The 12,404-nt window shown below is 46.5% G+C and overlaps 1 protein-coding gene across 4 annotated transcripts in view; it reads left to right on the top strand.

Moving 5' to 3' along the window:
- rgs3a (regulator of G protein signaling 3a) overlaps positions 1-11,889 on the top strand; it is a 135,370-nt gene extending 123,481 nt beyond the window's left edge. For all 4 annotated transcript variants that reach the window (XM_047570275.1, XM_047570276.1, XM_047570279.1 and 1 more), the window contains 4 exons: positions 7,243-7,344; positions 8,354-8,415; positions 9,357-9,523; positions 9,646-11,889. In XM_047570275.1, the coding sequence (XP_047426231.1) occupies positions 7,243-7,344; positions 8,354-8,415; positions 9,357-9,523; positions 9,646-9,846 (532 nt within the window). In that variant the 3' untranslated portion in view covers positions 9,847-11,889. The remainder of the gene's footprint in view (positions 1-7,242; positions 7,345-8,353; positions 8,416-9,356; positions 9,524-9,645) is intronic.
- Positions 11,890-12,404: the final 515 nt, after the last annotated feature.

Below are 12,404 nucleotides of genomic sequence, written 5' to 3'. Positions count from 1 at the left end.
ACAACGACCAGATGGATAATAGTTCAGTTTTTTAATTTCGTACATAATGCTAATTGTGGTGCAGATAACATGGCGCTATCCCTCAGGTGGTTCTTCTACTGGCTCTGTTTACCTTCTTCTGCAACCAGCTTTCTTGGATCCACACACGTTGTCCAGTTAAAAGTCTAATTAAGTGTATACCTGCTAGAGAAAATCAATTTCCAATCGGTTAAGGGGAACTCTGATTTTAGTCGTTTACATTGACTTAAGTTGTCCAGTTAAAGTTGGATTAAGGCAATAATTCGCTTTTTTCACGTGCATGTAAACGCACTGTAATACTGTTTTTTTCAATAGCAGTATTTTAATAAAAATTAAACCAAATGAGCGAAAACTGCACATCCAAGCTGGGGCATCAGGTATTTCTGAATGCAAGCCTGCTCTAATGGCTTGTTTGAATTGCTCAGCGGTTCATTTAAATCTTTAATTAAAATGTTAAAAAATAGTAACTATATTTTTTTTGTAAAAAAAAAACAAAAATGTATAAACCGCAAACCATTCTTAAATGCTGAATTAGGATAAAATAGAAGCCTCCTCTTATGAGGGAGTCGAGCTAAAAGAGCCGAATCATTGAAAAGAGCCGCACCTCCCATCACTAGCTCCAGTTTCCCCTTTGTTCCCTGCGCCAATTGTCTGTTGGTCTTCACGTGAACATCTGAATGGCTCGCCAGGTGCACGGAAGAAAATGGTACGTCCCTGTGACTGAAGCAACTTTTCTGTCATCGTCCGTCAATATAATGAGGATGACTCACATAGCTGCCTGAGCCCACGTGTTTGCACACTGAGCATCTGTATTTACAGTCCTTGTTTCCATTAAAGTCTCAGTGTCATGAGCCTGTTATCACATGCGCGGCCTTTTTTTTTCCCACCGGACACTATTTTTCTCAGCCATTTTTCATTATGACACACTGTAATAGAACAGCAGGGGCAATGTCTGCCCATTCATAATAAGTCACACTAATAAACATGTCCTCAACGCAACATCTCTCTGTGTAACTCGAGGGAATTTGAATTCAATATGTTGGTGCTAAAGATTGAAATCTCCGGCTTTCCTCTATAACCAAGGAAATTAAATTATTTCCTCCAGATGTAGGCGACTGATGTCTAACATGTACAGAAAGCCACTGGAGCACAGAGATGTATATCAGCGTGTAGAAGAAGTATAGCTGACAGATCAGGCTGATATGGAGCTCTTTATAGCTCCGAGAAAGTACTCGCTGACCTTTGAACAAGATTTTTGGCATATCCGGCTGTAACCAGTAATAGCACTCGATGTGATTTTGACTCAGTCGCCTTTATGCTTGGTACATCGTGTCCTTGGCTGTGTAGATTTGATCTGGCTTTATAGATGTACCCCTGCAGTTCAGTATGAAAAGGTGCAGCTCAGAATCACCACAGACCCTGGCGTCCACAAGGCTTTTGAGAGGGAAGCGAAGTTCATTTGATTGGCGATAGTAGGTCCGATGATTGGGCTGGAGTAAATGACAATGGCTGCTGATAGTCCGGGGGGGGGGGGCGCGGTGTTGGGGGAGGTGCTGAAAGAAGAAGTCAGGACTTAAAGTATCCGCTGCTAACGCCTTGGTGCTAGATACCACAGAACTCCTCCAGAGGTCTGGCAGAGTCCACGCTTTGAAAAAAAAAAAGTTCTGCAGTCATCGGCTCAACGGCGTATTATGCAAAGTCATAATGTTTTGGCTCATCTGTGTACACGTAAAAGCACTTAACCACATTATCTGTTGTTGTTGAAGCTCCCTTTCTTCACTGCTCCCAAGCATTCAGCCTCATAACAGTGAAGCCATTGTTTCCTCTTCCCTCATGCATTATTCACAACAAGGAAGACACAAGCCTGGTCCTATCCCTTCCTAGGGATTCATCCTCTTGTCTCTTTATTATTTTTGCTCAATCAAAGCACCTTCGTCTTACCCCCCCCAGTCATTTCTGCACTTTTTTTTTACTTCCTGTGTTTAGCTGTCTGGATCTACCACAGCTGTTTTCCGGGGATTGTCCACATTATCTCTGCTTAACCCCGTCTGTTGTTACCTTCTGTTTTTAGTCAGTCCAGGTGTTGTACTTCCCCAAGCAACGGATCCCTGTATGGCTACGCTCCATTTTCGAACGAGACAAGAGGCGATGAGGCCATAAAACAATCAAGCAGCGCACTAAAGTGGAGCTTGTTGACAGATGAATCCACGTAAACCTTTTCAGTTTGGACGTATTTCACTAAGATGAAAGCACGTAGATAGTCACAAGATCGGGATACCGACTCCTCAGTGATCACAACTGATAATAAAGTGCTGGAAATACAGACAAAAACACTTAGTGCCTGTGATGCGTTTATTAGAAACACAGCAAAAAAAAAAAAAAAAAAAAAACAGGACTGTTTGTGTCAGACATATGCATGGTTCACAAACTGTAGCTATAAATACAAACAGAATACATACATATTCATATTAGTGCTGGCAGACAGAGTGCTTGGTGCAACATAATAATGATAATGTGCAATATGATGAACTTTTTTGGAAAGTTGGCCAAAGTGGATGTTTATAGTGTTGAGATTATGTGAACCCATCTCCATAATCTAGTTGTATATATAGATATAAAGGCATTTGTACTTATTAATACATATAAGACCTACAAAATATGGATGAACCTTGATATGTGGACGTCCTGAAGTCATGAAACCTATAAGAACTTCAGCTCCTTGACTTGAATTTACAGTCACTGTGAGTGGCTGTGGGATGTTGAAGATATTTTAATTCCAGTTTTTGATTCCCACTCCTAAAATGCGTGCGCGTGCTTTATAAAGTTCCCCTCTAACATAGAAATACATACATAGGAGACGACGTGTTAGGGCGCATTGCCTGGTAGCAGGTTTTAACACTGTTACTTGTTTTGCTACAACAAAAAATAACAAATTTCTTCTGAAGTAAACCCCTTTCCCAGACCACAGTGGAAGGAATCTGTCCTCTAAACACTGCATGTGGATTGGGTGAGTCCATGGTCCGCCTTCTCCAGACCCCCAGGACTATATAAAGCTCCACCAGAGCCTCTCAGGGGTTAGAGGAATGTGATTGCCAAACAAACCCCTGGGCCCTGACCACCGCTGCTCTTTTGACACAAGCTTACATGCGGCACATGCTCCGTCCATGCCGGCACCCATGTTTCACACCATGGTTGACTTCTCGGAGAAATACCTGGAGAGGTAAGAGCGAGGGGGGTGTGGGGGGGGGGGCGGACATGCGCGCATCCATCTGCTGTTTGAATGTGGTTATCAGGAATTAGGAGCCTCAGAGTGAGAAAAGCGTTGGCGGGGGCCAGTTGGCGTCCCGCCGGAACCCGTTGCTCTCAGGGCTGGTAGGAAGCTATCTGACCTCTACGTGGATCTCATTTGACAGTCGCAGTGAGGGAGAAGAATCCCCCCGTGAGGAAGCGCTGAAACTATTTCGGAAGAAGCGGCTTTAACTTCTAACTTGAGGCTGTCCCTTTTTCTTATTATACGCAGCCTGGATTTCAGGAATAGGATTGCTCATGTGGTCTTTGTGGCTAGGAAGGTGAGTTTGCTCAGAAATAGAGTTCTTTTTTTAAGTCTTGATTGACGGAGACTGGATGTGATGAAATTTAGGACAATTCCCTTTTCGTTGTTCTTCTAGGAATATCATATCTCTTTGCCTGTCTCTTGCATACCGCGCTTCACGTGTCGTGCGTGTTTTTTGTGTGTGGATACACTGCATCTACAGACTTCTTGTTTGTTGCTATTTAAAGTGTCGCAGGGATGCTGACACAACCCTTGACCCATTATACTCACAGACACAGATACACAAACAGGCTCACATGCTAGCCGAGTGTTATTTGTCCTGTATTCACGGCGCAGGCACACGGCCTTCTGTCAATAGAGTTGTGGAGGGAATGAAAACACTCTTGAATGTTGCTCACTTCGTGCTGCTTTACCGTGCGCCGGGTCAGGCCTAACAACGGGCGAAACCTCCCCGGCATTGTGGGGAGCGAGGCCTCGTGCGGCGCACGGCAAAGTGGGATGAAGTGGGGCAGTGGATTTGGCGTGTGCTCGTGTGGCACATTGTGATCTGCGGTATGTCTGTCTGCAGCTCTCCTCGTGCGCTAGCGAGAGCCTTTCCCTGGGAGTGCGGCCTACTTTCGAGAACACCAGGAATAGCCAGCGGGGTGCTATTAGCGCGACTAATGTGAGCCAAGCAAAGAGGGAATAAAGAGCACGGAAACCTGCAGATAATTGCGGAGCCAAAGACCTCTTGCTCCTTCCCTCCGCCGCATAAATTGTTCTCTTGAATAGACGCGGGGCAGACAATGCTCGCGTGAACATAGCATGCGTGCCCATGCACCGACGGGCAGAAGAAAGCCGGAGCGGTGGAGCAGAAATGTCTGGCTTGTTAGATCAAAGATCGCCCTAATTTGATAATCTTTGACAGAGCATGTGTCAGTCTTTCAGCGGATTAAGTTAAGTGCGAGTTCTCTCTCTCTGTTCAATAAATCAAATGAAAGGCGATACATATCTAATGGTATTAGGACCGGGAGACTCTCAGCCGCTGCGGAGACGGAATGAAGAGGAAGAAAGTAGCAACTTCAAATGGAGAGGTGCTCAAAGTGAGGGACCGTGAGAAAATCCATTAGCACATAAAGAGCAGAGGTGCAGAGAGCATGGGGAGAATGAAATGCCAAGTGCAGAATCACCGTTCTGTAACAAGGGATTTTAGTCAAGAGTAAGAGTCATTTAATCCCAGGTACTGGGCAAAATGATACAAAAGTACCATCTCCTTCAGGTCGAAACTGATACAGACTGACATCTGCGGCTGCAGCAGTTTTCCATTCAGAGAAAAAACTCCCAATTCCAGCTCTATACTAAGGAACAACTTACTGAAAGCGCACAGAAACACGGCATTAATGCGGTCACTCTTTCCGAGGCGCGTCGCCTTAAACGAGGACCGCATCGCTTTGTTTTCCAGGAGCGCATCAGAGTTGTGTTTCGCCCGAATCGATGGAAAGATCATTTACAGTGTTTACGTGATGTAAATCGCCCGTGTTTTGCAGTATCCAATGACACCCACTTGGTGGCAGGAGAGAAACATACATTTCCCTCAGTGACTGTTGTTATGACATCATTGTCACATCATTTCCACATGGGCTCAGCTTGTATAAAGCCAGACGTAAATAAAGAAAGCGTCTTTTGTCAGGCCAAGAACACATTTTCCAGCCCTTATAAAATATCTTCTCCCCCCCCCCCCCACACACACACACACATGCGCTCACAACACAGAGGCTCCTCTTTAGTTCACACGGGCACGGCTCAAATCTTAATTGCCTCACCTAAAAATAGAACCGTCCAATAAATCCTGCTCCGATGTTATGGGTTTATTTAACAGCGAGAGGGTTATGTTTTTTTTCTTCGGCAACAGGGGCTGAGAGCATTGGCGATGCCGCGTTAGAGCACCGTGCCGTTCCCCTGAACCAGAGGCATACGTTGCGTTCGGCAGTTAAGCATCTGGATTTGAAGCCTATCTCACGCAGAGCACTTTTTTTTTTTTCAATCGGCGGGGTGAGTCATCGCTCCACCACCGACGGCCCGTGGAGGTTTAGGCATCCTTTGGAAGAAATGTTGCTCGAAGGGAGATAAAACTTGCCACGGGCTACATCACGTTCTTTCTTTTTTTTTTTTCCCACCTAACACCACCCCAAACCCAAACACGCCTCACTCAGCCCGTCCAGTCACCCTTAAAGAAGCTATTTATGCGGCCGTCGTGTCGTGTCGTGTCATGTGCGTTGGGCGTGTTTCCACCGAAAAAAAATATATTTCTGACTGTGCCCTCTGTTGAGTCCTGCAACCTCGCCGTGTACGGCCGGTTCGCATAAATTACCTCCCTTCCTCCTTCCCTTTCGCACACACACACACACACACACACACACGCTGGTGGAGTTTTTCCAACACCTGTGACTGGCATGAAAGCGCCGGCGAGGCCGGCGTGAGTTGGCACAGGTGCGGAGGGTTCCTTTGAAACGGCTGTGTGGTCTTCCTTTCATCGCCGGCCGCGCGTGTTCGCGTACAGTATTTGTGCTAGTCTGCGGTTGTGCGTCCTGCCGCCCTCCCGCGCGGGCGCGTTCGAGTGACAAGCGTCTATAACTGGAAGCCGCGTGTCTTAATTTGGGGTGTACATGCTCCCTGGGGGGGCCCGTGGGTTGGCAGTGGGACAGCTTGCAGCGATTAGGGCCAGCCAGCGCGCAATGCTGCGCAGCATTATTAGCGGGGCCAGTCAATCCACAGTGGAAATCAAAAGCAGGGACTCAGGAAATGGGTGTTGAGTGAGGTCACATCCCAATGAGGCAGCACGTGCTCCAGGTCGGGAAAAGCCAGGACACGCACCCTGGGATTACGGGAGCGCGTCGGATTCTTGTCAGAGCCCACCGGTGCCGAGGGGCTGGTGCATTACCTTATCTGAGATTGGAGGTGGCGCATGCGTCGCTCGGTGCTCCTTCGATGGCTGGAGAGGGGTGAAACAGGTGAGGTGGGCGGTCAGGGGGAGTCTTCGGGTGCCGCTCCTGGAAGGCAGCGTCACAGGAGCGAGGATGTCACAGTGCCCTGTTGACTCTGCCCGGGGGTCAGATCCCTCTCAGGAACCCCTCCAGGCACATGGAGAATGGCGTGATGAAACAGAGGAGTGAGGACTGAGTTTCTCTCCTCCTTCTCTGTCACATTCGCTCAGTCCCTGCCGAGGAAACTGCCAGGGACACATCTACAGGAAAGACTGTCAGAGATATTAGATTGACAGAGGAGCGTCTGACGAGAGGCGAAAGGAGAAAGACGTCCGCCTTTTTGGAAAACTTCTATCCCGTCGCACCAACACACTCGGCTGAAGGCTAGAATGTACACAGCACAACTTTTTCGATCACCTTTTCTGGCATTTGTTGGCTTTTACTTTTTATTGCCCGGATTTACAGCGTTGGGGAGATTAATTGGTGCTGCCTATACCTTGGATTGTTTCACTTGTGGACTTTGGGATTGGACACTCAACACGCTTTTCTTCTCTTGTCTCTTTTTTCCCCCCCTTCCTGCTCTACTTCATCATTCCTTTCATTATTTTCCATCTCCCCCCTCCTTGTGTTTTCCTACTCCTTCACCTCCTTCTCTGTTTCCTGTTTTCGCTTTCTTTCTCCCTCTCCTCTGTCTTTTCTTCCACTCAGGGCCAAAGACATGAAGAACCGGCTGGCTTTCCTGCGGAGGAGGAACGAGTCCCCAGGAAGCAACCCAGCCACCAAGCTAGACAAATGCATGAAGTCAGTCAAGTAAGTGGCCACTTCCTGTCAGCATGGGCATGTGGGCGTGTGTGAGACTGGTTTCTGGATCTCGCCACAACTGGCGATGACCTGGCCTTGCGAGGCAGACATGTGGGCAGTGGGAGAGATGGGAGTGTGCAGGCAGTGTGGCATTAATAAAATGAATGTGTGAACGCTGCGCGTCCGGGGGAGGGATGGAGTAATGCCTGTGCGCTCTTCTTTCATGTTTTTATATGCAGTATATGAATAGATTTCAGAGCTTCCTGTTCAAATATAACAAATATACGACACAGAAGTGAGTAGTCGTGGCTGACGTGTGTGATAGCTCTGTTTGGAGACAGAACTGCATTAAATACACCCACCTGAATTACTTCAAAATGAAGAAGTTATGGCAGAAATATTATTCTTAAAAAGCCAAGACGTGGAGGGACAGCTGTAACAGGGATTAAAATGAAGATTTAAGAATTTAATTAGTAAAATACAGATTTACAAGATACAGAAAAATACAGAAAACACTGAAAAATAATCAGATGAGCATTGCAGACTAACTATGTCAAATAGCAGTATAGATGTGTATTGCAGTGGGGGTAAGATGGGCTCCTCTGTAAAGAGGCACGCTTCATTGCAGGGTTCAGGAAGGATGCAGGGGGGGGAGGTAGGAGGTCCCTAAACCTGGCAACACGTCCCGATTGGCCGCCCCGAGGCCCCTCCCTCTCCCGCCTTCCAAGTTGCATTGAACGGCCGTATAAAAGCCTCCCCCCACCGCAGTGAGGCAGAAAAGGCTCATGGCTCTAAGCGCCACTGCTGTTCACGGGGCAGGATCGAATGTGAGACACTAGAAAACAGATCAGCAGGGGAAGGAAGGAAGGAAGGAAGGAAGCAGCGGAAAGGGGATCAGCTACTCCCGCCATTCCCACTCACCCACACCTAGCGTAGACAAAGTCCTGCGGATGGGTCACACAATGAGAAACCTGGCTGAAATGGGCTTGTTAAAGAACCGATCCGCTTTCATCTGCAGGCCCACTCCGGAGGAGGCACTGAAATGGGGGGACTCGCTTGACAAGCTGCTGGCACACAAATGTAAGTCGCCTTTAATTTCTTTCCCTAGTTCCGTCCACTTTTCCCTGTCGTCTTGTCCCCTGCTCGGCGCCACATGGTTTTAGATGCTGGAGGAATGAGGGGCACGGGGGAGGGCTGTGGGTACAGCGTTTATGTACTAATACATGGATTACACACACACACACACACACACACACAGGCAGCTTGCAGCAAGTTTTCCTAATCACAACAGGCAGACAGTGATTTACACAGAAAGCCCAGGTGAGGCTAAAACAGGCGACTTGAGAGTGTGCTGCTATTTTCATTCCCCACCGATCATCTCCCGCTGTTCGCTCCAATTCCAGAGAGCAGAAAGCAAACACTTACAGCTCTACATCTGTTCCTCATTCGGCGTCTTTGGCCCCCTTTATTCTCCCTCTTTTAATTTCCTCTCGTCCACCTCTTACCTCACTCCCTGCTTACCAGAATGAGGTAAGAGATGACTGCTCGCCTTGGCCGCGCTTATCAGCGTGGGCTGAATCATGGGAACGGAAAGGTGCAGACAGGAGGAGTGGGTGGACACGGTTTCCTGCTATTCATTCTTCTGGATGCCTTCTTCCTCAAATCATTAACGGGACCGAAACTCAAAAAAGCCTCAAAGCGCCAGACTCGGTCTCATTTCCCTGCCCCCCACGCCAAAACAGTCCCCTCTTTGTTCATTAACAGCATGCGGCGCGCAGAATATTAAGGATTTATAGAGTCAGCGGGGTGATGTCACTTAAAAGGTTGTTAAGAACTTGAACATGTGTTGCTGCTGAGGTTTTCTTTCGCATCTTTATTCCGACCACATGACTCCGAAGGCCGTCACGGAGCTATTTTGGGTTCTGAAACTCCGAGGAGAGCTTCGGCTCCGGGGGTTGCCATGGCACTTTAGTCAACTCTCCTTTTGTTTATCCTCCTCCTCCTCCTCTGCTCTCCCTCAGATGGCCTGGCAGCGTTCAGAGCTTTCCTGCGCACGGAGTTCAGCGAGGAGAACCTGGAATTCTGGCTAGCGTGCGAGGAATACAAGAAGATCAAGTCGCAGTCCAAGATGGCGTCAAAAGCCAAGAAAATCTTTGCAGAATACATCGCTATCCAGTCTTGTAAAGAGGTGAGTGAAAGTGGACGGATGCAGTTGAGCTGCAAGATGAGAAAAGTTTGGATTCTTTAATTTCAGATCTTTAGTTTCCAATCTTGCTCTTCTGGCATTAATTGTTTTCTCCCCCTCTGTAGGTAAATCTGGATTCATACACTAGAGATCACACTAAGGACAACCTGCAGAATGTGACACGCTCCTGCTTTGACCTAGCGCAGCGACGGATATACGGGCTGATGGAGAAGGACTCATACCCCCGCTTCCTGCGCTCAGAACTCTACTTGGACTTAATCAACCAAAAAAAGCCCAGCTCCACCTCGACTTCATCGTCATCATAAGAGACGAGAAACAAAAACACATACGAGGAGAGAAAAATGCGCAGACTTGAAGAAGAAGAAAAAACGTGGAGTGGGTGGGATGTGTGCTTCTTTGTTTGCCTTTTTTTTTTTTTTTTGGTGCGCGTGCGCGTGCGTGTCTGTCATCCCGTTCGCTATCATTTCTGTTGTTATGGTGTGAGAGGACGCCGCAAAAGCTATGGCACTGCAAAGGAATGTAGTTTACACAGTTACCAGGCGGATGGATGAATGGATGGAGTGAGTGGATGGATGGGTGTTGCAAAAAGAAAATGCAGAAGCCCGCGAGGAAGGGCTGGAGCAGCAGGAGCTGGATGCTTGTCTGATCACTGTTTTTTTTTTTTTGTCGGTTGTTGTTTCTGGTTAATGTCAGAAAAAAAAAAATAGTGTTTTTTTTTTTTGTCCAGTTGTACTGGAGAAAAGGAGGGGTTGCACCCTGCAGACATGAAGACAGTCCGGTACTGTTTTGTCACTTCTTTCCTTTGTTTCTTTCGAGACTCCCACTTTAAAGCCCCTCCTTTGCTCCTCAGCGTTCTCTGTGAAGCGACTTCAAAGCTGTCGGTACGACACAAAGTCCCTTTTTCTTCGTGCTTTTTCATCAGACGCCAAACTTTGACGGAAGGGAGGAGCGGGGTGGGGTAGGGGGGAGGGTTGGGGGGGAAACAAGATGGCGACTGCCGTTGTGGCTCTATTTCACATGCATCTGTTAAGCCCTGCATCCCCTCAAAGCTTCTATAAATGGCTTTCACCGCATTCAGTTCAAGACTGTGGAAAGATACTGTGAGCGTTCGACAAATGCGGAGACAGAGACGGAGCAAAGAAACGCGGATGTCTGGACGGACTGGAGCTGTGACGGAACACAGATACGTGTCCCTCTCACGTTAAGAGACATTCAAAAGCCAGAGGTGGGGAAAAAAAATAAAATAAATAAAGACGACTTGCTACCTGTCTCCAAAGACTGTTTACAACAAGGAAAATTCAAGAGGAGAAAGAGAAGACTATTCCGCGCAGCCGACATTTCCTTTAACAATTGTAGCTCATTCTGGACTAATCGAGGAAGCATTCTCAGGACATTGCTTACGACAGGTTACAGCTCTCCACCGTTTCTGTTTTTCTACACACTCTCACTGTTTTTATATGCGTTAGGGTTACAACCTGCACTCCCCTTGTCCTACTGAGCAATACGCGAGAGGTTGCTCGTTCCATAGTTGGAGGAAGATGCTTCACGTGTATAGATTTTTTGCCTATTTATTTAGATTTAACTTGCTGGATGCTTCTACAGTCACCCTCACGTCCTCCAAAGCACTCAGCTTAAAAGCTCTCACTTTCCTCTTAACCACCAAACAGGTCCAGTGCTGTCCTGAACTTTAAGTGCAATATTTTTTTATTTTATTTTATTATTATTACGTTTTTTTGGTTTTGTTCAATTATTTGGATAATTTAGAATTTTTAAGACGGGAAGACGGAACAGCTAGAGCTCTGTATTAACTTTATTTGTTAAGAGAGAAGAAAAAAAAATACTTAGAGCTATAAGGTTGACTTACAACGTTAAAACTTTCATGAAGCATAAGTAGTTTATTGAATTTTAAGCAAGTGATTCTAACTGTGTGTTAACCCCCGGCAGCAGGCAGCTGGGGGCCGCGTTACGGTTGTAAATATAATTCTTTAAGAAAACTATGTGATAACACATTAAAAACGGACGGAAAGACAAAAAAAAAAAAAAAAAAAAAGCCAATAGGTCTCTGCTGGTGATGACATGGGACCCAGCTGTATCTATGTAAATATGAAAGACTCAAACTATAAGATGACATGTATTGTTAAAAGACAGAACCATAGGTGAGCAAGAGCAGGTCCAGTCTGCTCCTTTACCTGGTCATTCATACACTGCTTGTAAGGAGTTTTTCTGAAATGCATTTTATCATTTTCACTGTTTACAATTCAAAATGCATCTCCTATGATAGCAAGTGAAAACAGTAGAGTACATTTGGTGTCATTGCTAATGATAAATAAAACCAACCAACCGATGAAGTAATTTGTCTTGTCGTGTTTTTCTTATGAGGGGGAATTTGCCCATGCATGCGGGCCACACACATTTCAGGAATGATTAACACACTGGTTAAAAGTAGCGAACCTTAGCACAAAGCTACGTCAAGGAATAATTTTGGGAAATGTGCTTGTTTTGTTCCTTCTAAGGCAGGTCAGGAAGTACCAAAAAAATTCCATTTCATCCATTTTCCATTCTTGCTAGCAGAAACAAATCAACAGAAGATGTAAAACCTACAATTGCCTTACACTGATAGGGGTTAGCGTTAGCTTCAGGGTGGGCAAAGGCCATCTACCTCCACGTCGGAGCAAAACACATTAGAAAACCAGAGGGGAAAAAAGCAACCCACCGCTTCAGGCCGACATAAACATTATATAAATTGCAAGCGAGCTTCATGCAATCTGGTTGAACAGGTGGCTGGCTAGGACGAGAAGAAGATGAGTGAAAAAACGCCCGCAGCTTCCGGGCGCCCCGCATTAAAGGCAACTTGTCGCGTAGG

This window comes from Mugil cephalus, chromosome 19 (genome assembly GCF_022458985.1).
Source record: "Mugil cephalus isolate CIBA_MC_2020 chromosome 19, CIBA_Mcephalus_1.1, whole genome shotgun sequence".
NCBI classification, from domain to species: Eukaryota; Metazoa; Chordata; class Actinopteri; order Mugiliformes; family Mugilidae; genus Mugil; species Mugil cephalus.
This window is presented reverse-complemented; position numbering and strand designations above follow the sequence as displayed.